We start from the raw sequence: 21,335 nt of genomic DNA on the forward strand, positions 1-21,335 counted from the left end.
ATGTCCAAACCGAATGGTATATCAAGGACATCGACATTAAAATCAAAAATTGTCTTCATGTTAGTGTTAGCAAGGTTGGGAGTCCCATCAAACTCTCATTGTTCATAGCATTTTTATCTTTACTTTATTTGCCATGAATTAACTCTCACAACCAAAATTACCCGAGATAGTTTAAATCGCAGTATGGTATAGTATTAAGTATTAGTATTAGTATACTTCACAAATTACTACGTCTGATGTTCTTTTCATAATGATTGTGATGCATTCTCATTGAAAGTGAAAGACCCAGAATTCAACCCTAACCCAAGCTCATTCATCTACAAGTAATAGAATAGAAATTACCAGGAATCTCAACTTGTCAAGAATGTAAGTACATTTATTTTTTTCTTTCACTTTCATAATACACTATCTTCTTCCACAGTGGGCGAATAGGTTAAGACATGCATCGCATTGTGATCCGAAATCCTGGGGTCGAGCCACGCTTCAGGTACTTTCGTTTTTATTTCCTTGTGCAAGATTAATAGCCCTAAATTTGCTCACTTTGGACAAAGTGGGCGTTTCCTGTTGACATCAGACGTTTGTTTGGTAAATAATCTGTCTTTATTCCTTCAAGGAATGCTAAGGGTACAATGCTACGCGGAAGGGCATAATTGTTTTTTAATACAAATATTACGGAATATGTTTCGCTAAGAATTAAATACAAATGGTTAAGGGCAAAGAAAATACTACTAGGCCTATATTATTATACCTGCTCCAATCCCTATTTATACATCTCGCGGTCGACTCTTAGAGGAAATAAAAGTTACCCATGTTACATGTTTCTATTGGAGGCAGATACGTTTTGGAGACCACTGAGCTATCTTTGCCCAAACAACAAGCGCCTGAGCTATGACAGCATGTCGTATAATACGTAGTTTATCAAGTATAAGGAATTGGGTTATCAGACCTGCAAGCCCATTGGAATGTATCCATAGATTCTTGATTTATTTAGATGTATGTCTATGTGGTCTTGTAGTATGACACTCGCTTTCGGATCGGGAGGTCCTGGGTTCCAGCTTCGCTAAGCTCATAGTTGAGTCCTTGGAGAAGGCTCTTTACTCACATTCTCTCACCGTACTCAGGTGTAAAATGAATACCTGGCCGTTAACAGCGTTGTCTCTGTCCCAAAAATGTGTAATATCGCCTGACAGGCGTCATGTCTCGTCCTACATGTTATGTGTTGCTGTTGGCCAGGGACCCCTTGTAAAGCGCTTTGAGCACGTCTAGTGGATATTGTGCTATATAAAGCTCAAGTTTTCTTGGAAAAGACTCATTACTTATTCACATTCTCTCACCGTACTCAGGTGAAAAATGAGTACCTGGCTGTCAATAGCGTTGTCTCTGTCGGAAAAATTACTTAGTGTTTTTATGCACCTCCGTTGACGGTGTATCTTAACGGATCGTTTTTATACACCTCCGTCACGCATGCGCGTTCCATCCAATTTCATTAGCGATATTGTGTTTCAAGTTGGACATGGCGAAAGTTATACGAGTTATATTGTGACATCTGTAAGATGTTTTTGTAAATAAATTTATATAAAAATAATAATAATTTAAACAATCGAAATATAAAACCAGAAATTAGAAGTTGCATTGAAGATAAAATAATGTTTTAGAAAGACCTTATTAAATGTGATATGAACAGTCAGGTGGCTCCGTAGCCCCCCCCCCCCCCCCCCCCCCCCTACACACACACACACGTTTATTTCATCGAGCGTTCCGAGAAATAGTTACATTTTATTTCCGGGGTGTTCGGAGAAATAGAGTGCAAGTTTATTTTTCCGAACGTTTGGAGTAATAGAGCTTTTCCAGTCAAACAACGCTAGGGTCGAGGTTGTGAAATGATTTTCACCCATCCTGCCACCGGTCACCGCTCGCATGGCTTGACAGATACGCGGTTGCTGTTTAACCAAGGCGGGGGATACGCTTTGATGTTTTACTGTCAATGAAAACAAAATTGGGCTGAATATGTAGTCCAGCCATAGGGTAAGTTTCTCATTACCCATTGTTGTTTTTATGCGAGTTGTGTAGGTATTGTCTATGGCTACGTGTAAACCTTGTAATTCGTTCAAAACAAAAGAGCACCTCCAATGCGACTTGCTCTGCTTTTACATTAACATTTTTTCTTTTTGGTGGACGGAAGGACCATTGTGGAACGCACGAAACTTGGTTAAACTGTAAATACGCTGTAGGCTATGTGATTACATATATTGACAGGGAACTGCAGTAAGATTTATCTCTTCCAATAGTGGATACTTTTAAAAAGTTAATGTTTAGTCGGGTAGATAGATATCGGCCTTCCTCTTATTTTTGAAGTGAAGACTCCCTAATTATTGTCAGGTGCGTTTTTCATGTTTTGATAGTTCTGCCGGTGATGTCATTTGGGTTGTTTCAAATCATTATCGATCGTAACTCGTTTGTTTTGGTCAGAGTAATAGTTTATCATTGCTTTATTGGTGAGAATTTCAGGTTTATGACTTAGGATAAGTCCAAAAAGATGGATGGATAGGATAATGTCATTGCGGATAACTTCCAATCTGAATTGGCAACCCTGTGCTTATTTTCTTAAACTGTAGTCATACTGATTTGCTTATTGCATGGCTCGGTGCTAAGTGGAATGGTTCGGTACTAAAAATTATGCATGGCTAATTTCAAACACAGCTCCGGACCTTTACATTATAAGAAAATAACAAAACAAACGAATGTTGAGAGGCATATTATTATATTCAAATTATATAGTATTGACCCGGAGAGTCACGAACAGATAATAACTTGAGGCAACATCACCGACATATGCATGTACTCGTGTACATTGTTCGAGAAATAGAACGATAGATAGTTAGGGGGGGGGGAGTGTACCAAGAGTGAATAAAATACAAATTGATGGATTCTTCCGAAACAATCGAAATGCTGTGTGTAAAACATGCCAGACAGATCAGAAGAAAATACTATAGACTATAGAGCTTTATATTGCACTTCGTGCCTGTTTCCCAATTGTTTACTTGTGGCATCGAGATACATTTAAAAAATTGACCTTTTATATAGCGCAATATCCACTAAATGTGCTCAAAGCGCTTTACAAGGGGTCCCTGGTCAGCAGCAACATTTAATGTTTAGGACGGGACAACGTCTGTTAGGCGATGTTTCAATTTTTTTCGGACAGAGACAACGCTGTTAACAGCCAGGTACTCATTTGATACCTGAGTACGGTGAGAGAATGTGAGTGAAGAACCTTCTCCAAGGACTCACCTATGCGCCGAGCAAAGCTCAAACCCAGGGCCTTCAGATCCGAAAGCGAGTGTCATACCACTAGACCACATAGCCGCACAATACGCCAATTTGTCTGAAAGTCTATTAAGTTAGCTCTTCGATTATATTCTAGCACCTTTTAATATGTAGTAGTCCTTCAGGATCATTAGGCCCAGGGAACCGGAGTCTGGTTTCCATGGCGTAAAATGGACAATAGCAATTGCTTGCTACCCTTTGGATAGGAAGCTAGTCTAGCGCAAAATGCTTTCCGACAGATCATCATCTTATATAGACCAGCTGTAATTCGGAGCTTAGTGGAGAGGGGGTCAGAAGAAAAACATATCCTTACTTTACTCTGGATCGATCTTGGTCCCTTTGGCTATGAAGCAAGTGCTGTACCGAGATATCGATGCCTCGACTTTGTAAATAAATGTGTTTTTGCCTTAAACCTGGAGTTTTATGAAAGAATCAGAGAGTGACTGTGGGGGAATGGTATCAAAACGTAAGCTTTTAAATTGCGCAGTATCTACTTAGAGTGCCTTGCAAGGGTTCTATGTAAGCATCACGTATAGGAATAGGATGAGATATTACAACTATCAGGCTCTATTATAATTTATCAATAGACACAACGCTGGTACCTGCGAGTTACTCGTTTTACACATGAGTACAGTAAAAGCATTTGAGTAAATGAAAAAAATATATAGACGTGCTCAGATCGCTTTGCAAGGTTACACTAATCACTAATCAACAACACGTAAGACGGGACATTTTTTCTGCCCGGTACACATTGTACATTGTGCACGGTGAGAGAAAGTGAGTAAAGAGCGTTTTCCAATGACTCAACTATGCGTCGTTCAATGTGACTCAACCCTGGACTTTCTCTAAGGACTCAACAATGAAATGTTGTCTGACAGTCCATAGTGGGAAAGCAGCTTTTCATGTCATTTTTTTTCTATTAACGAGGGATAACTAATTTAGTTGCCTTGTTTAACAGAGAGAAAAAGAGGAGGCAGGTGATAGGTTTTTAATAAAATATATAAATGACCAGAAAGGTCGACGTGTCCCGTATGTTGAGTGTTTGCGGTAGTTATGGGGTGGGGGTCGAAGAGAAAGGGAGATCACAGGATAAAGCTAGTCTGGCATAAAAAAAATAATCTTTGTCACAAATCGTTTATTTCTTGTTGCGCTGTCTTCTTGCATTTCAGTGGCGGTTTTTATTTTCTTTCACAAGTAAATGCATAAAAGAATAAACATTAAATGAACCATTTTAATTTATTATGTACTCAGCGAGTTTCACAGCATAATCATAGCCAACAAATGTTTCAATAGTTATTTATTAATTTTTTCGACTAGACTGCTTATTTCTTCTGCAGAATTTATCACTAAGAGTTAGTAAATAATAATTTCCATGTTGTAAGTAGAAAACAGTGAGGGAGGAAGGGGGGATTTTAAAAAAAACTGGGTTCTCACGATGAACAATAAGTACAGGTTGCCATGAAGACGCGACACACGTCTATCTGTCTATGAAAACAATAAACTGAGAAACTGGATTGGGGATTTGCTTACAAGATTGTCTCGCGGACCAGACAGAGTGGCCAAAAGGCGATTAAAATGGAGTGGAAGGGGGAGTGGGTGGGGGGGGGGGTAAAGTTTGGTAAGTGATCAAAGGGTTACAGAACAATAGAACTGACCACAGACATACAAGTCATAATCTTGTCTGGTCAACCACTGGGGATATTAGGGGGCGAGGGCGGGAGAGAAGGTGGCGTCTCTCTATCTCGACTGTGGGGTTTATTCAGTAACAATACACTATTTGGGATTAACTCTCTCAGTTCGAGAGTGCATCCATTTCCAAGTGATATAATATATTGGAGTTGGTATCATCATCATCATTGAAGAATTTAACATACAAATTATTGCATGTTGCTTGGGGGGGGGGGGGGAACGACGTGCATGTATTTGCAGGTCTGATAGACCAGATTGATATGGGCTCATTGTTGTAAAGAGTATATGTATTCTCAATCCAACGCAAAATATTGTCCATTAGAACAATGTTAACTCAAGCCCATAGTGCATACCTGCCAACCCTTCCGCTTTTGGTGGAATCATTCCTATTTTCACTCTTCCTTTCCGCTATTCCGCCATTGTCTCTAAAATTCCGATTTTCAATGGTGAGATGAAAAAAATGGGAGGGGGGGGGGAGGGGAACAATTGCACTCCCAATAAGTCGTTTTGTTAGCTGTGCCTGAATACTGTGTTACTTTATGTGTTTGGCAAGGTTGATAGTTGATGGGGAATAATCAGTGACTTCTTACATAGGACTATCAGTAGACAATGGGAATAATCCATTGGTGACAAATTCCTATTTCTTGTCTCAAATTCCTATTTTCTGACGTTCTGATTCCACTTTTCGAATGTGAAAGGTTGGCAGTTTTCATAGTGTTCGGATACCAGACCTGCCAATATGTGCACTTTGAGGGGAAACAAAAATATGCATTGAGAACGCTGATGACAGAACATATTTTTCATTTTCATCAGAATTCTACTTCAAATTTTGATTGATTTAGATACCCCAGAAGTTACTGGTTTGAGATATTTTTGACAATTTTTACTTGCTAGTTGGGATCGTCTTAGAGACCAAAGTGAATAGTAAAATTTCCCGGCAATTCAATAGGGAAAAGACGTGGAAAAAATTACGGTAATAAAGACCACATAATTTAGGCAATACTATAATAATATTTGCATCTGATAAATTCATTGAATTATACTCTTGAAATACAGTTACACGAGATTATAGCTCAAAGGGAAAAAATGGATGACTTGGTAATTATAAATTATACTATACCAATCAAACACTACCTTGTGCAATGTGCAAGTAGGTAATCCCTTTCGTGTATCTATTTTTTTATTTGTTAAATTTTGGCCAGATAATAGACCTATCGATTGATTTTGATTTAACCCTAAAATGACTAACCCCTTTCCCCAACAAAGACTTCTTTGCAGCCTCAGGTTTTTTTGACAAGTTGGGTAGGGATCGTCTTGATTAATCCATCTTTTTCTTTGTATGACAGCTCTTTCTATACCTCCCTCATCCCTGCACCCGCATTTTTTTTTTAAATGTGTATATACAAATGCATACAGTACTCGCTGGATTCTAGCACGTTCCCGGGAGAATCCAAACAGCTTGCTAGAATCCGAGCGTGTCAAAATCCGATGCTCGTGGACGATAACGACTTATAATATAAATAAATTTCGGTCACCCTGTTCCAGCATGCCCTATTGTAGATCATGCTGGAATTCGGCGTCCTAGAATCCAGAGAGTATATTGTTTCAGAACACAAAAAAGGAAAAATACCATCCACAATAAAGCTCTATTTTCTTTTTAAATATTTGCAGCACATTACACTTGTTTCAACTTATGGACATAACGAACTTTACATTCTCGGAGGACGAGGAAAGCCTTCAGTCACAAACTCTTAAAGATAATATACAACAAATCTCACGACATTTGCTTCTCAATTCCACACCCAGTCCATCAAACATCATGGCAACTGTTTGCCCGAGCAACTCACCGAATCCATCATCTGCCCAAAGGCCTACTGAGCAAGTTCTTCCCGCGACTCCAACCGCAGACTTCCCGTGGAATACCCCTTTCATCTTCGTGCCAGCAGTATATTCCCCTCATACCCCGCCTTCATTATTCCCCTGTAGATCTGAGATAAAGACACCCGTTTTCACCCCACCAACTGGATTTCGGGATACGAGTAACAATAATTTGGAAGATTCAGTCAATGATCCCGTCGATCTGAGTTCGGGCGGTGCTCTTGATCTTAGACTGCCTTCCGTGGAGCTGAGAAAACAATCTGAAAATGATCAGGAAAAGCCATTGATTATCGTCATTCCAGAAGATGGCGGAAGCAGTACATCATATGTTTCAACCCAAACTGATGAGTCATATTTTTTAAAGACGAAGAGTAATTTAAAAACCTCTTCCACTTGCACGTCGCTTGACGAAACAATTTTCTACCCAAACCCAGATACCGCTCATATCTCTAAAGAGGAATATATACCAGAGATTTCTAACAATATAACATCTTTACGAGATATTAGAAATCTTAACAAGAACCAGCATAATATGACAAATAATCATGAGAGCTGCAACCAAAAACTTTCAGGCCTTGATACAATCAGACAATTTTACACGCAGTCAGCTGACGACACCGGCGACAAAACCTCGACCACTGTTTTAATTGATAATGCATTTCAGTATCTCAAAGATATTCCTGACGAAATCAGTCAAGTCGCTGAGGACTTACAAGATCATCCTTGCCAAGTAAACATTGAATCTGAAAAACCCACCTGTCGCAGAGATCTTAACGAAACTTATGATGTTGTGTTCACGCCAGTGCTTGCCCGAAAACCACCAAGCGGACTTAGTCAAAAACGAAATTCCGGCATAGTAAATCCAATTTCATCTGATGCAAAACAGGATAAAAAGGAGCCGGACACCTGTAATCCGCAACAAACTAAAGTAGATAGTGATCCCCGCGAAGAATCCTTCAATGGCGTGTCTTTTTCAGATAGTTCATCCTTTACAAGAGTTACAAGTATGGGAAGCGACGCTTCGACCAGTACTCTGTCAGTCAAACAAGCGGTCACTTCGCTGGCATCAAACCTAACTCTTACTTTAACCAAAACTCAGCCAATTTCAACATCATCTTTCACTGGTGACTCGCCTCAAAATTCTCGTCGTCATTCAAAGAGTCCCGAAAAAAATCTCAGTTCTACACCGAAAAATAGAATTGTACTTGGATCCAATTATACGATTGAAGAGAGCACTATTGTAAAGGAAGCTTCTCAAGTTCGTCCTAGCAATCAACAGTTAACGGCTCTATCTTACCCAGATACTCCAGATGTTTCGCTTTGCTCGTCCAATCACAGCACAAACAACAGTGATTGTGTTAATTCTAATAAAGCACCAGAAAATGTGATGTCTTCCACAACACGTGAAATGAGAAAACAACCTATTGGTGATGAATTGACGCCTCCAGCAAAATCAAAGGAAGAAAATTTGCGTACCAAGCTGATGAAGAAATCTGTATCTGCCAAACCATTATCGCCAGACTCCGACTCAGTACTAAACATGGCATTTAGGCAGGAAAATAAAAGATCAACACCCGTAAAGAGGAAAAAGAGATCATTGCTGAAGTCAATTAAAAAACAATTTCTTTGTAACAATCAACAAAATGCTAGTCAACTCTCACAACTTGACCACACTGTTACCGGCACGTGTTTAGGGCGTATTATTAACCCTCAACAGTCTCGGAAGAAAAAATCGTGTTCACCCAAATTATTTCCAAGGTGCACTCAAACACCAAATAGTTCAAGTGCTACAATTTCTTTCCTTACCCTGGACAGGTCTTCATACTCGTCGCCTTTGCCTGCCTGGTGTAAACAAATCCTCTCCACCACAGAAACAACTAGCACTCCAAAACCGATCTCAGCACCAGTTCAATATTCAGAAGGTTCAAATACCCAATTTAAAAAGTCTACAGGAGTCTCAACATCATCTTTAAACCATTCAAACTGTGATACCACAGCGCAATATCTACAGGGACCAAAATTCTTTGACTCCGTTGGAATTTCATGGCTATCTCAAATTGATTCCTACCACAGCCCCACAAAATCGATGAGCAAATCCGTATCAACCACAACCCGGCAATCGCCCCAACTTCTGCCCTCATCCCCAAGCAATTCCAATTCAAAATATGAAATGGGAGATAATCGTCATATGGTCAAACAAGTAGAAACATCACGTAGCATCGTATCGAGTCAATTAGAACCAGGCACTGCCTTACGTCGTCTGGAGAAATCGAGTCCATTGATCATGTCACCGGATAAAAAGTCACCTTCAAAGGCAGCTAGTCCATCAGCGCCACAACAAATTTCGTCACGACCCCGAACATCAAGTCCTTCTTTACCAAGAACAGTTTCGTCTAACTCCTCTGCAGTCACATTTGATACACAGCAAGTGAAACACGTCAAGCACTGGATGGCACTCAGTCCTTGCAATTCACAAATAGATTTGGTAAGTCTTATGTCACAAGCAATATAGTTTTTGGGATAAAGACCAACTAAAAAACTATTTTAATCTGTAACAAGATGTCATAAAAGGCATTATTGAGGCATTGCTTATTATAAATTGTGTAATGTCAGAGAGAGAGAAAAAAAAAGGGGGGGGGGGCAACAATTCTAACTTATGTAGTATAGTATGGCTCAGGTTAGACATATTGCCACATCAACAATAGTGTAGACCCTGGCTTGAGACAAAATCGAATATTCGACTGTTAATTTTAGAAGATGGACGCCTAACAGGCGTATTATACTCTATAATATAGAAATTGAATCTTACTTTATAGCATGCTGGGTGGATAATCGGAACATTGCAAGACTCATTTCGTATTGTGAATCTATGGAAATGCGCCATGAGAATGAAATGTATTGACTTATGTTGCACACGTTTTCAATGTTCCCATAACAATATTGCACTCTTTGGCATACCGTATTGTATTCATAATTTATAATGCAGTGATGCCAAAACTCCGGTTTCGCCGGAAAAAAACTCAGGTCTGGTGCAAAAAATTCCGGGCTCCGGGGAACTTCCGTCAAATTCCAGTGAGGTCAATTTGTTCCAAGGATCCCCCCCCTCCCCCCTTCCAACCACAACATCATCATCATTGCCACTAGTATTACAACCATCATCACTACCACTACTACTGCAACCACCACCACATCATCATCACTACCACTACTACTACAACCACCACCACCACCACCACATCATCAGTACCACAACTACTACTACAACCACCACCACCACTACATCATCATCACTACCACTACCACAACTACCATCACTATTACAACCACCACCACATCATCATCACTACCACTACTACTACAACCACCACCACATCATCATCACTACATTACTACTACAACCACCACAACCAAATCGTCATCACTACCACTACTACTGCAACCACCACTACCACATCATCATCAATACCACTACTACTACAACCATCAGCATCACATCATCACTACCACTACTACAACCACTACCACCACCACCACATCATCACTATCACTACTACTACAACAACCACCACCACCACATCATCACTACCACCACTACTACTTCCACCATCACCACCACATCATCATCACTACCACTACTACTACAACCACATCATCATTACAACTACTACCACTACTACTACTACAACAACCACCACTATATCATCATCATCATCACTACCACTAATACTACAACCATCAGCACCACATCATCATCGTGAGCACTAATACTACAACCACCACCACATCATCATCACTACTATTACTACTACAACCACCACAACCAAATCGTCATCACTACCACTACTACTGCAACCACCACCACCACAACATCATCACTACCACTACTACTACAACCACCACCACCACCACATCATCATTACCACTACTACTACTACAACCACCACTACCACAACATCGTCACTACCAGTTGTACTACAACCACCATCACTACCACATCAACAATACTACCACCACTACTACAACCACCACCACATCATTATCATCACGACCACAACTACTACAACCACTATACCACCACCACATCATCATCACTACAACTACTACTTCAACCACCACCACCACCATATCATCATCACTACCACTACTCCTACAACAACAACCACTATCACATCTTCATCATCACTACTACTATTACTACAACCACCAACACCACATTACCACCAGTACTAAAATCTATACCATTAGGTTTTGGCGCTTTACTTCATTTGAAATAAGGAAACTTTGGGATTGTATTTGGCATTGTGTTTATAATTCTAATCAGTTATCTATTTAGAACTATATAATATGTAAACACAATTCCTTTTTCTTGTGTGCGGAAATTCCTCTTTCGGCGTTGAAATTCCTACGAGTGGTGTCTGAAACTCCTGTGAGCCAAATTTAAAGTTGGCGTCTCTGTTTATAAATATAAACCTCCACATTTGTTTTGTAGATAAGTTAAAAATTGTTTTTTGTTTTTGTTGTTTTTGTTTTTTTAACTGAAGCATACCTGATATATATTATTTTATCTGTAAACGATTAGGATATTAGCTTTTTGACGGAAGGCAGTTCTGCATGTGAGATTTACCACAGGGATCTTTGTTATAGATAAATGGAGATGATGTCAGCTCTCTGTTATTATTGTTAAACCTCCGGTTGGGTGATTAGTTCTTATTAAACTCTATCAATCAGACCAAACGTAAGGTTATACATAATTTTGTGTGTTAATACAATATCTGACGAGCAGATCTGGTGACTATTTCACTTAGACACATAGCGTCAATATCAATGAAGTAATAAATGCAGAATTGATTGAAATCTTTTCTTCCAGATTGATCAAGTGGGTAGACGGACAGCTGAATGGCTCACAACGTTCATTATGGATAAGTCAATGAAGAGTATCCAGAATTATTTCATGGTGCAACCCACCAGAAACGTGGTAGGTAAACATGTAAAGAAATTATAAGCGGGTAAAAATTGCTCATATAGAAATATAAAAAAAACAACGTTTCGTCCATGGCTTCCTCATGGGACACAATTAAATATAAGCATTTATATACGCTTTTACCCATGAACGTGCTCAAAGTAAAGCGCTTTAAAGAGATCCCTAGCCAGCAGCAAAATGTCACATTATAGGACGATATTTGACGTATGTGCGACCTGGTACTTATTCTCAATGCGATCAATTTTCAGTATATTTACGGAATTCAGTAAAAAAAAAATATTTTAAAAACTCAGTATACTTTCCTTCTGAATGGAAAAAAAAGTCAGTACATAATGAAATGTATTATTTACTGGAGTTCAGTGCTCATAAAGGGGTCGGTCGATGTGTTCGCCTAAAAGTTCAGTTAATTTTTGCCTCCTGAATTGGCAACCCTGTATTCTATATGAGTAAAGAGCCTTTTCAAGGACTCAACTATGCGCCGCTCAGAGCGGGACTCGAACTCTGGATCTTCCAGTCCGAAGGGAGAGTCATACCACAAGACCACATAGTCGCACAAATAAAAAATAAGAATTTTTAAATTAATTTATTTTATTTTATTTATTTATATATTTTTTGACGCGTTTTGTCAAAGGACATATTTACACTCTATAATTACCCTTACTTTTTGACTGGCTCACGAGCCCGAGTTGATCCCGGTTTATACATCGTAAAAGGGACAATAGCAATAGCTTACTGCCCTTTTAAAAAATTTTTATATTTTTTGATCGGACGCTAGTCTATAGCAAAGTATTTTCCGCTTGATCTGAGAGGCCCAACTACCAATTACTATTGGGTGGCCGGAGTGTCAGAAAAAAAATCTCGACACAGCTGTCCCTTTGCCTGTGAAGCGAATGGCATTCAATGCTCTATTAGACACCATTAGTTTTATAAATAATGCATGTCATCCACCTTCGACATCTACAGTTCCCACCCAGGTTGGATTACTACTGAAGGGAGTGCAAAGTTGAGTTCTTAGGAAAACTCTTTACATACATGCACTCATGTGAAAAATGCGTACTAGCCGATACCATAATTTTGTGTGTAGAGCGAAACATTATAATATAATAGCGCCTTGTTCAGTTAAGTTTATTTTGTTTTTTGCTTGGGGTAAGGGTTACAATTGAAATTATTTTTTCCCTTTTAGAATTCTGAATTTAAAAAAAAAGGCTATCAGGGGACAATATTTCAAATCAATCACCCACATATTCTAAAAACATATTTTTGCCTGGTCAGCTCTGTCGTAATATGAGAAAAAGCAAAACAAAACAGAACAAAACAACCCCCCCCCCCCCCCCTTACCCTCAAATAAAAAACAATTTCGATTTAGCTAGAAATCTGTTACTTAAATATGTCCTTCAACTTGTCAGAACCTCGTAAATAAAAAAAAGATAATTTCAGGGCCATTATCATTATTCCATGCCCTAACTAATCCCAGTTTCTATAGTGTGAACCTGGTAACAGCAATCACTTGCTACCCTGTGGATAGAACACAAGTTTATCGCAAAGTGCTTTTCGGCATATCTAACAGATCCAGCAACCCAATCAATAACTGTTGGGTTGACGAGGGGTAATAAAAGTAATTTCGTTTACGCCCGGAATCTTGGCAAGAGAGTTCTCTACCAACTGAGCTATCAAGAGCCCCCCCCCCCCTCCCCCCCAAAATAATTCGTAAACCGGTTGTTTTATTTTAAATTTGATTAAATGGTTTAATGATGTTCTTGTTAATGGAATTGGTTCTTTAATCACGTGCATGATGTTCTAAGATCACGTGCGTGATTTTTTTGTTCCATTTGGAGATTGATTCACCCGTTGAAATGTGCAATTTAAACTTAAATAATTGAGTCATCAGTACAGAAAAACTTTATTAGAATTTCAGTAAAATAATTGTTATCCCTTTCTCTGCAGCTCTTCGAACTTTGCCACTTATGTGAGGTCAGAGTTAAGGCTTCTACTGCTGACAATCGTCTATTGGTTTTGACTAAAACAAGGTGAGATTTTAACAATATGAACATGAACATAATTAGATAGACATAAACATGATTTATTTTGCACCAGCCGCAAATTGTATTAGAACACTTATTTTCAGGTCTCATTGCCGAACACAATTATGGGCTTGATTTAACATTGTTGTTATGGACAATTTTTGCGTTGGTTTGAAAGTATTCTCATTACAATAATGAGCCCATAATGATTTAATTTGGGTTATCAGACCTGCAAATATGTACATATCAACCCCAATCCACTACGACCACATCAAAAAATAACATGACGAATAAAATACCACCAACAACACCAACACTATCACTCCAGAGATGTCAACTTTTTTTTCTCCCCTTGCCTTGAGATTTATTTTTTCAAAGTGTTTCAGTCTTAAATTAAATGGACTAAAGCTATGATAATTTAGTGATGTTATACTTGTAGTATGGCCGAATTACAAGTTGCATTTTCATTCTATTGGACCAGTATAACGACTTGCACATCTTAATTTAATATCTTATTGTTGTAAATGAATTCATACTTTTGCTTTCTCTGTATTACTTGCATTGTGAGTTGGCAGCACTGACTGCCATTACCACTACTAGTGAAATAAAATAAATAAAGGTGAACATTTATATAGCGCAAATCCATGGATTACACCATGCACAAGGCGCTTCACAATGTTTTATTTATTTTCCCAGCAGGCCATACGGAACCATTTCACACAATGCCAGTCACTGTTAGGCTGTTAGGAATCCTTTTTGTACTAATGCACTTACAATATCCGTCACTGCCTATAGCCTGGAACTTATTCACAGTCGAGTCGAGTGGCGAGCTTTAGGGATTGATTTTTTAGAATCATCATCATCATCATCATCATCATCATCATCATCATCATCATCATCATCATCATCATCACCATCACTGTCATTATCATCATCATAACAACCATCATCATCATTCACCATCACCATCATCATAATCATCCTCACCATCAGTATCATCATCATCATCATCATCTCTTTTCACATTCACAGCACCAGCCGGGCTCCAACTGAGACAGATCTGAAACGACTAATCCGTGGAACAAGAAGATGATTGTGAAACTGAAATCATTGTTCTCATAAAATACCTACTGCAACTATCCTGATTTTTTTTCACCTGGATCTACAATTATTGTGCACACAATGTCGGATTTTGAGAGTTATCACGAAGACATTCCCGGGGGTTACCGTTAAACTGTAATCCAGATATCTTTCATATTTAATTTTTGTGTGATTCTGGTCATGAAACAACACGGATTTTTTCTCTCTACAGTGCATTTTTTTATTTCAAAGAATCATTGTGTTTTGCTCTGACAAACAACTTTCATTCTGGACCAGAGACTGACAATGGAAACAACAATGCAATACTTTATAACGATGTAGGTTTTATTGTGTAATCCGTCGCAACCTCTTCAGTGACCAGAAAAGAATGGGGAGAATATACTAAGGGACATAATAATGCAATATTTTACATTGGAAAAGAGTTCATAATGAGTTGTTTCCCATTCTTCATGCTTTCCAATAAGAAACTGAAAAATTGTGGCAGCCCTCCCTCCACCCCCCCCCCCCCCCCCCTTTTCTTCGTAATGGACCTTGGCAGCCAAAGCAGAATAATTAGCTGATGGTTGAACGAATAGATGTATCGTCGTTCTTGCCCATCATTATGTCGGCGATATATGTAAGTGCAGGATTACCAACCAGTATGAAATTATTTGTATGAAATTAAGTTACTGCAAACAAGAATTTTATTGCTTGTTTTTAAAAATATTGAAATTGTGCTAAACTAAACAAAACAAAACAAAAACAAAACAAACGAAAAAAAAGACTAAATGTGTCAGAGAGATATATCTAAATGTGTCAGAGAGATACATTGGAGTTGGATGAGGTAGTGTAAAATGAAATGTCACATATGCCACGGGGTTACGGAATTTCACATATGTACCCATACTGCACACTCCAAAATCTTGAATCAAAATAAGTTCTATATATACCAAAAGAAGGGGAAATCGGACAAAAAGACAAAAAAGACAACTTAAAATGATACCTAAAAAGGTACTGGTCGACTTATTTCGAGAACAACAATGATTGTCCTTTAAGAGTTGAAAGCAAATCTTATGGCTCATTACTTCAACATAACTGGACAGCATATCAACTGTAACCAATTCTTTCTGTGATACAAAATGACTCATAGATATGTGATAAGGGGAGAGAGAGTGAGTACCTCTTTGTATGCATGTGTATGAGATTTTCGTGTGTAAGAGGAGAGAGAGAGAGAGAGAGAGAGAGAGAGAGAGAGAGAGAGAGAGAGAGAGAGAGAGGAACGTGGCTTTAATATGTTTCTATCAGTGTTATGATCAGATATATTAGACCTTGGGTAATTGCGACACATATCGAGTCTGGAATGACCTTTCGTCTGCTTTTAATCTTGATGATTAAAAACAATATTTTATATAAAACTAACCAACTTAAGTTGAGAAGGTAAATGAGTGTAAACTACCACTGTCAATATGGATTAGTCATAACAGTTAAAACTAATTACTAAACGATATGAATGTTTAATATTTTTCGTTTGTTTTCTTTTGGCAACGGAAATGAATGCCGATTGTAAAGTAAGAATCTTTTTTAATTGTCTAATCCTGTAAGTTGGCAGCTCTGTGTCTTTACAACCTTGAAATGGAAGAATCAAAGGTTTGTAGCAAAACATGAGCGTTTAAGAGTAGTAATAATTACAGAACTAATGCTGATAAAATATGATTTTGTTTGGCTTGGTTGATTTGAAAATGAATATAAAACAATGTGCCGCAGTCATTTTGAGTATGAAATTGAATATTTTTAAAATGAAAATATTTCCTAATTTGTTTTGATTGTTTTGGGGGGTTTTTTCAAATAAAAATTGTATACATCATTATCACATGTGTATTTATCGATTGTTTCAAAAACTTTACAGTGTCTTGACACGACACAGTAAATTTTTCATACAATGAACCAGATTTTAAAAAATCAATTCTTACAATTAAAACCACAAAGAAATTGTTACTTCAGCCCGTAAAAATAATATAGACAACTATGTGAACCATGAAATCAATGTATCGTCATATTTACATTCAGATCGAGAGATTTTGTAACCCAACATTCGTCAATAAAACCTGGCAATCTTAAAATCAGGGGGGAGGGGGAGGGGGTCAATGAAATAAGCAATTAACTGGTATCTTCGATATTTTGCTTTGCATCATTCTGTCTTTTCAAATTGTTTTAAATTCCAAACTTTATTTTCTTCATCTATTTCTCTCCCCTCTCTTTGAACTCCTCAATTCCTTACTTTAATTTCTCTGCTGAGGGTAGATTTCCCTTAAGGCGGGGAAGTTGGCCGCTCACCGACCGATGAAATTTTCACTTGTCTGCATTCATACTTTCACACATATCGAATATCCCACTTGTTTCTTTCAAAGTGGTAGAATGAAACCATTTAGCCTGGGTTCTGTTTAGAATCATTTGTCGAGAATGAGGGGACAAACAGATGGGTTTTCCCCCGCATTTTTGAGAGATGATATCTTCCATCAGGTTTCTCTATAGAAATAGGCGCGCGGGGGGGGGGGGGGGGATCAATTATTATCAGGTCCTTCGCACGGTTTCTTACATTTTATCCAATGGGATTTATTTCACGGAGGTCAGGATGAGTATGATTTTTTATTGGTAGAATAAAATACACTTTATCAATAGATATTTGCATGTTTAGATTTTACGGCGCTTCCTATTCTTCTAAGTCATTTATTCAGCGCAGGCAAAAAAAGAATATGATGTGAAATATTTGGAAATCAGAGATTCTTTAAGCAAGATAAGACAACGGATATATAGAAAGGTCATTTTGACTACCAGTGAAGAGTAAGGAAGATCAAAGAGAGGGCAGATAATATAACATAAGGGGTGATGCATCATCAAAAGTGACTAGTGAAAGGTCGAGCGCCGCCATATTTCTTGATGTGAAACTATGGACGCAAACCAATTTTGTCTCTACTCTATTTGTCACTTTGACTGAGGTAGATCGTCCTTGATTTGTTGATGGTCGACGTGTACTCATTTTCAGCTCTGAGAACCCAATATGTTATGGTCTCGTTGTGATGGAAATAATATACTCTCAAACCAATGCAAAACATGCATTGAACAGGCCCATAATTGTGTCCGGTTATCAGAACTGCAAATGTGTGCACAATGTTGACGATAAAAAAACAAACAAAAAAACAAGTCCATGTTTTTTATAATAAACTCAATTAGAAACATTATATTGTACTTTTACGATGTGCACTTTTGTCTCAGCTCTGTTGGTCGGGTTTATATTAATTGCAATGATAGCATATCAATAGAAATTAGACACACACAAACAAATAGAGGGACTTGTTTACTCGGATCTACCTATATATCTTTGACCTATGAATATGGACATGATAGGATAGTTCAATGACTGTACAATCGATGCTATTGGTGGACATGAAGCATGCTTAACCCAGACACGTGAGCAGTAAGCACTGCTTTTACCCAAAGCCTTCAAATGCATTGCCTAGACTAGACAAACTTTATAATGCATTCATTAATCTTCCCCCCCCCCCCCCCCACCCTACACAAAGAAACAAAACATAGCAAAAATTAATAGTAATAGATGAAGAGAAGCAAGTCTTATAATGCTTTCGTGGCTTCTCTCGTTTCAATCTGACGCGGGGATAAAGAAAGAGTGTGGGGGCGAACGCTAAACTTCAAACCAATTAATAGAAACAAGCATCTCTGGTTCTGATGACCGCTCACTATATTCCAGTTTTGAAAGCCAGTACCAGAAATGTCAACCACCTGAATGGCAATATTATTGTAAATGTGCTTATACTCCAAGAATCTACAAAAAAGTAAATGGAAGTGCGCAGCTTGGGCAATTTACATAATTGTGTGTGTTTGTGTGTGTGTGTGTCGTGTGTTTTCTAAGCGTTGTGTGTGTTGTTTTTGGTTTTTGTTTTGTGTTTAGTGTCATGAAGTCTTATTTTTAATCATCGATTTTGAATGTCTCGTCGTTTGCAGTGACCTATTGTTGAATTATTGATTTATTAATTGTGGGGAATATGGATTGTGAATGTTAGGCAAGCCTAACTTTATGATTCTGATAATACATAATATGACACACAAAATATGCTCAGGAAAAATAGTCACCACACGTGCCTGGCTTAACCCTTTCCCCCAACCCTCATCCCCGCTCTTGCATAACTTGCGCATTTTTAAATGCAATAAATACACACGATGATTGAAACAAAGCAATTTCAATCCAATGCATGGACAGAAAAAAAATTCGAAAAGAAAAACAGACACAGGGAGATATGAGGCGCAGCATTAAAAAAATGTTAAAAAACCTCCATCCACCACTGAATTGAAGGTCAAAAGACCCATCGAAGGAAACCAGTTACAGGACAAGAATAGTAAGTAATGTGGATGGAGAAAACAATTCCAAAGATTTTAGATGTTTAACAGCGCCTTTGATACATTTAATTGTAATTGTAGGTCATTTCAGTTGAGCTGTTCAGAAAGGGGAAGAAGGTACAAATATACACACAACACAAAAGGACAGATTGAGAGCTTGTTGACTGTAAGATTCTTGGTTCTATAGTCTAAGGCTAAAGCACCTAAGAAAAAGAGAAAAAAGGAAAAAGTATAGCTCATTTTAAAGTATAAAGTAGATCCTAATCCTAGATGTAATCTACAAGGACGCATGGCCCAAGGAAACAAGAATATTCTCACACATGCAAACATCGATCATTTTTGCACATATATATAAATTATAAGACGATGGAAAAGCTTAAAGATTGCAGGTTTGCATTTCCAAACAAGTGCACAAAAAAAGTGAAACGAAACATAATTGGACTTGTTTAGTCGATCTATCCGTGTATAATCTGAGATCACATAAAAATGCACTAGCCTAGCAGCACAGAATCCCCAAAAGTGGTTACTTTCAAATTTCACATAAATTCCCACCAACCAAGAAGCAAAACCTTAATACTGAGTTAATAATAGGAGTAATGTTTGTTTCAAATTCAAAGAGTTTTACGGTCCGTGCGGCACGTTTACGTCATTTCAGCACATGTAAGAAGGAAGAACATTGGATGGTCAAAAGATTCTAGATTTACAATTAAAAAATGTACATGAGAAGAAAAAAAAGACATAGGGGACGGGCTCTAATAGGGAACAGATGCTGAATCCAAAAGCACACTATCAATGTCCTTTGTTTCAGATCACCTTAAAGTCTCATCCAGACACAAACACAAGATCCCACTAAGAAGAGGAATATTCAAATGTTTTCAAAGCATATGTTCAAAATAAAATATATCAAAGCAAATAATAGACACAAATACAGATACAGGGGAAATATTATCCTCTCCCAAAACTGTAACTACACATTTGACTGTTTCAATCCCAGTCAGCCAAAAGCAACGACCAGCCCCAGGACAAAGCCAAGTGATTTCATTCCAACTTGGACCAAGACAAAGGCAGGAAGGAAGCAAGTTGGAAAACAGAAAAAGAGGGATAGAGAACACAGCAAGTGATCTTTCTGCCCACTATGGAAGGACAATAAAACCCATCCAGTGACAGGGGGGAAAACCATCTGCAACAACAATCATATCCATCCCTTTCAGTTCAAAACCCCAGGCAGATCTCGCGCAAACTGATATGGTCTGTTTTGTTTGTTTTTAAGAGTTTTAGGCCATGCAACACATTTAGGTCATATAAGCGCCAGTAAAAAGGAAGAAAATGGGATGGTAAAAAGTTCTAGATTTACAAATAAAGCACCCGAGAAAAAAATAAAACAAAGGGGAATTGGTTCAAATAGGGGTCAGGTGTATATTCCAAGAGCATACCACCATCAGTGTACTAAGTTTGAGATCACCTAAATGCCCTGAGACGAGCACATGTCTCAACTAAGAGTATGAGGAATGCACTCATGTTTACAAATCGGTAAACAAAAATAATACAGTGCATGACAGAGAGATGACTCACAAGACAACAAATATCATCTCCCAAAAACTCTGATACATTTGACTGTTTCCCTCCCAGCTAAGGTATCCGACCACGGCCAGGACAAAACCAAGTAATCTCATTCCAAGGCAAAGACAGAGAACCTGTTGGAAAACAGATATAGGGGGATATAATAGTAAGTGCCTCCCTGCCCACTATTGGAGGTCAGGAACCCTACCCAGATGATATGATATCATTGCAGAACAAGGACACATAGTTTGTTTTTTTTTTGTTTTGTTTTTAAGGGTTTTACAGCGCTTGCAACACATTAAGGTCATATAAGCGCCAGTAAAAAGGAAGAAAATGGGATAGTAAAAAGTTCTAGAATTACAATTAAAGCACCCAAGAAAAAGGAAGAC

General features: G+C 38.1%; 1 protein-coding gene across 1 annotated transcript; it reads left to right on the plus strand.

The window, feature by feature from the left end:
• Positions 1-51: 51 nt before the first annotated feature.
• LOC144965859 (uncharacterized) lies at positions 52-15,756 on the plus strand. Its single transcript, XM_078901653.1, has 5 exons — positions 52-366; positions 6,685-9,376; positions 11,759-11,866; positions 13,817-13,899; positions 14,926-15,756. The coding sequence occupies exons 2-5, from the start codon at positions 6,707-6,709 to the stop codon at positions 14,984-14,986; spliced, it is 2,922 nt and encodes a 973-aa protein (XP_078757779.1). The 5' UTR covers positions 52-366; positions 6,685-6,706; the 3' UTR covers positions 14,987-15,756.
• The last annotated feature ends 5,579 nt before the right edge of the window (positions 15,757-21,335 follow it).

The sequence above is a fragment of the Berghia stephanieae genome, chromosome 2 (genome assembly GCF_034508935.2).
Source record: "Berghia stephanieae isolate SIO BIC M18660-M18661 chromosome 2, UCSD_Bste_1.3, whole genome shotgun sequence".
NCBI classification, from domain to species: Eukaryota; Metazoa; Mollusca; class Gastropoda; order Nudibranchia; family Aeolidiidae; genus Berghia; species Berghia stephanieae.

Excerpts from the sequence above, each read along its gene's own strand:
- LOC144965859 (XM_078901653.1), top strand. The coding sequence starts at position 6,707 with ATGGACATAACGAACTTTACATTCTCGGAGGACGAGGAAAGCCTTCAG. Across the intron at positions 9,377-11,758 it reads GCAATTCACAAATAGATTTG|ATTGATCAAGTGGGTAGACG; the intron begins GTAAGTCTTATG and ends CTTTTCTTCCAG. Across the intron at positions 13,900-14,925 it reads TTGGTTTTGACTAAAACAAG|CACCAGCCGGGCTCCAACTG; the intron begins GTGAGATTTTAA and ends TCACATTCACAG.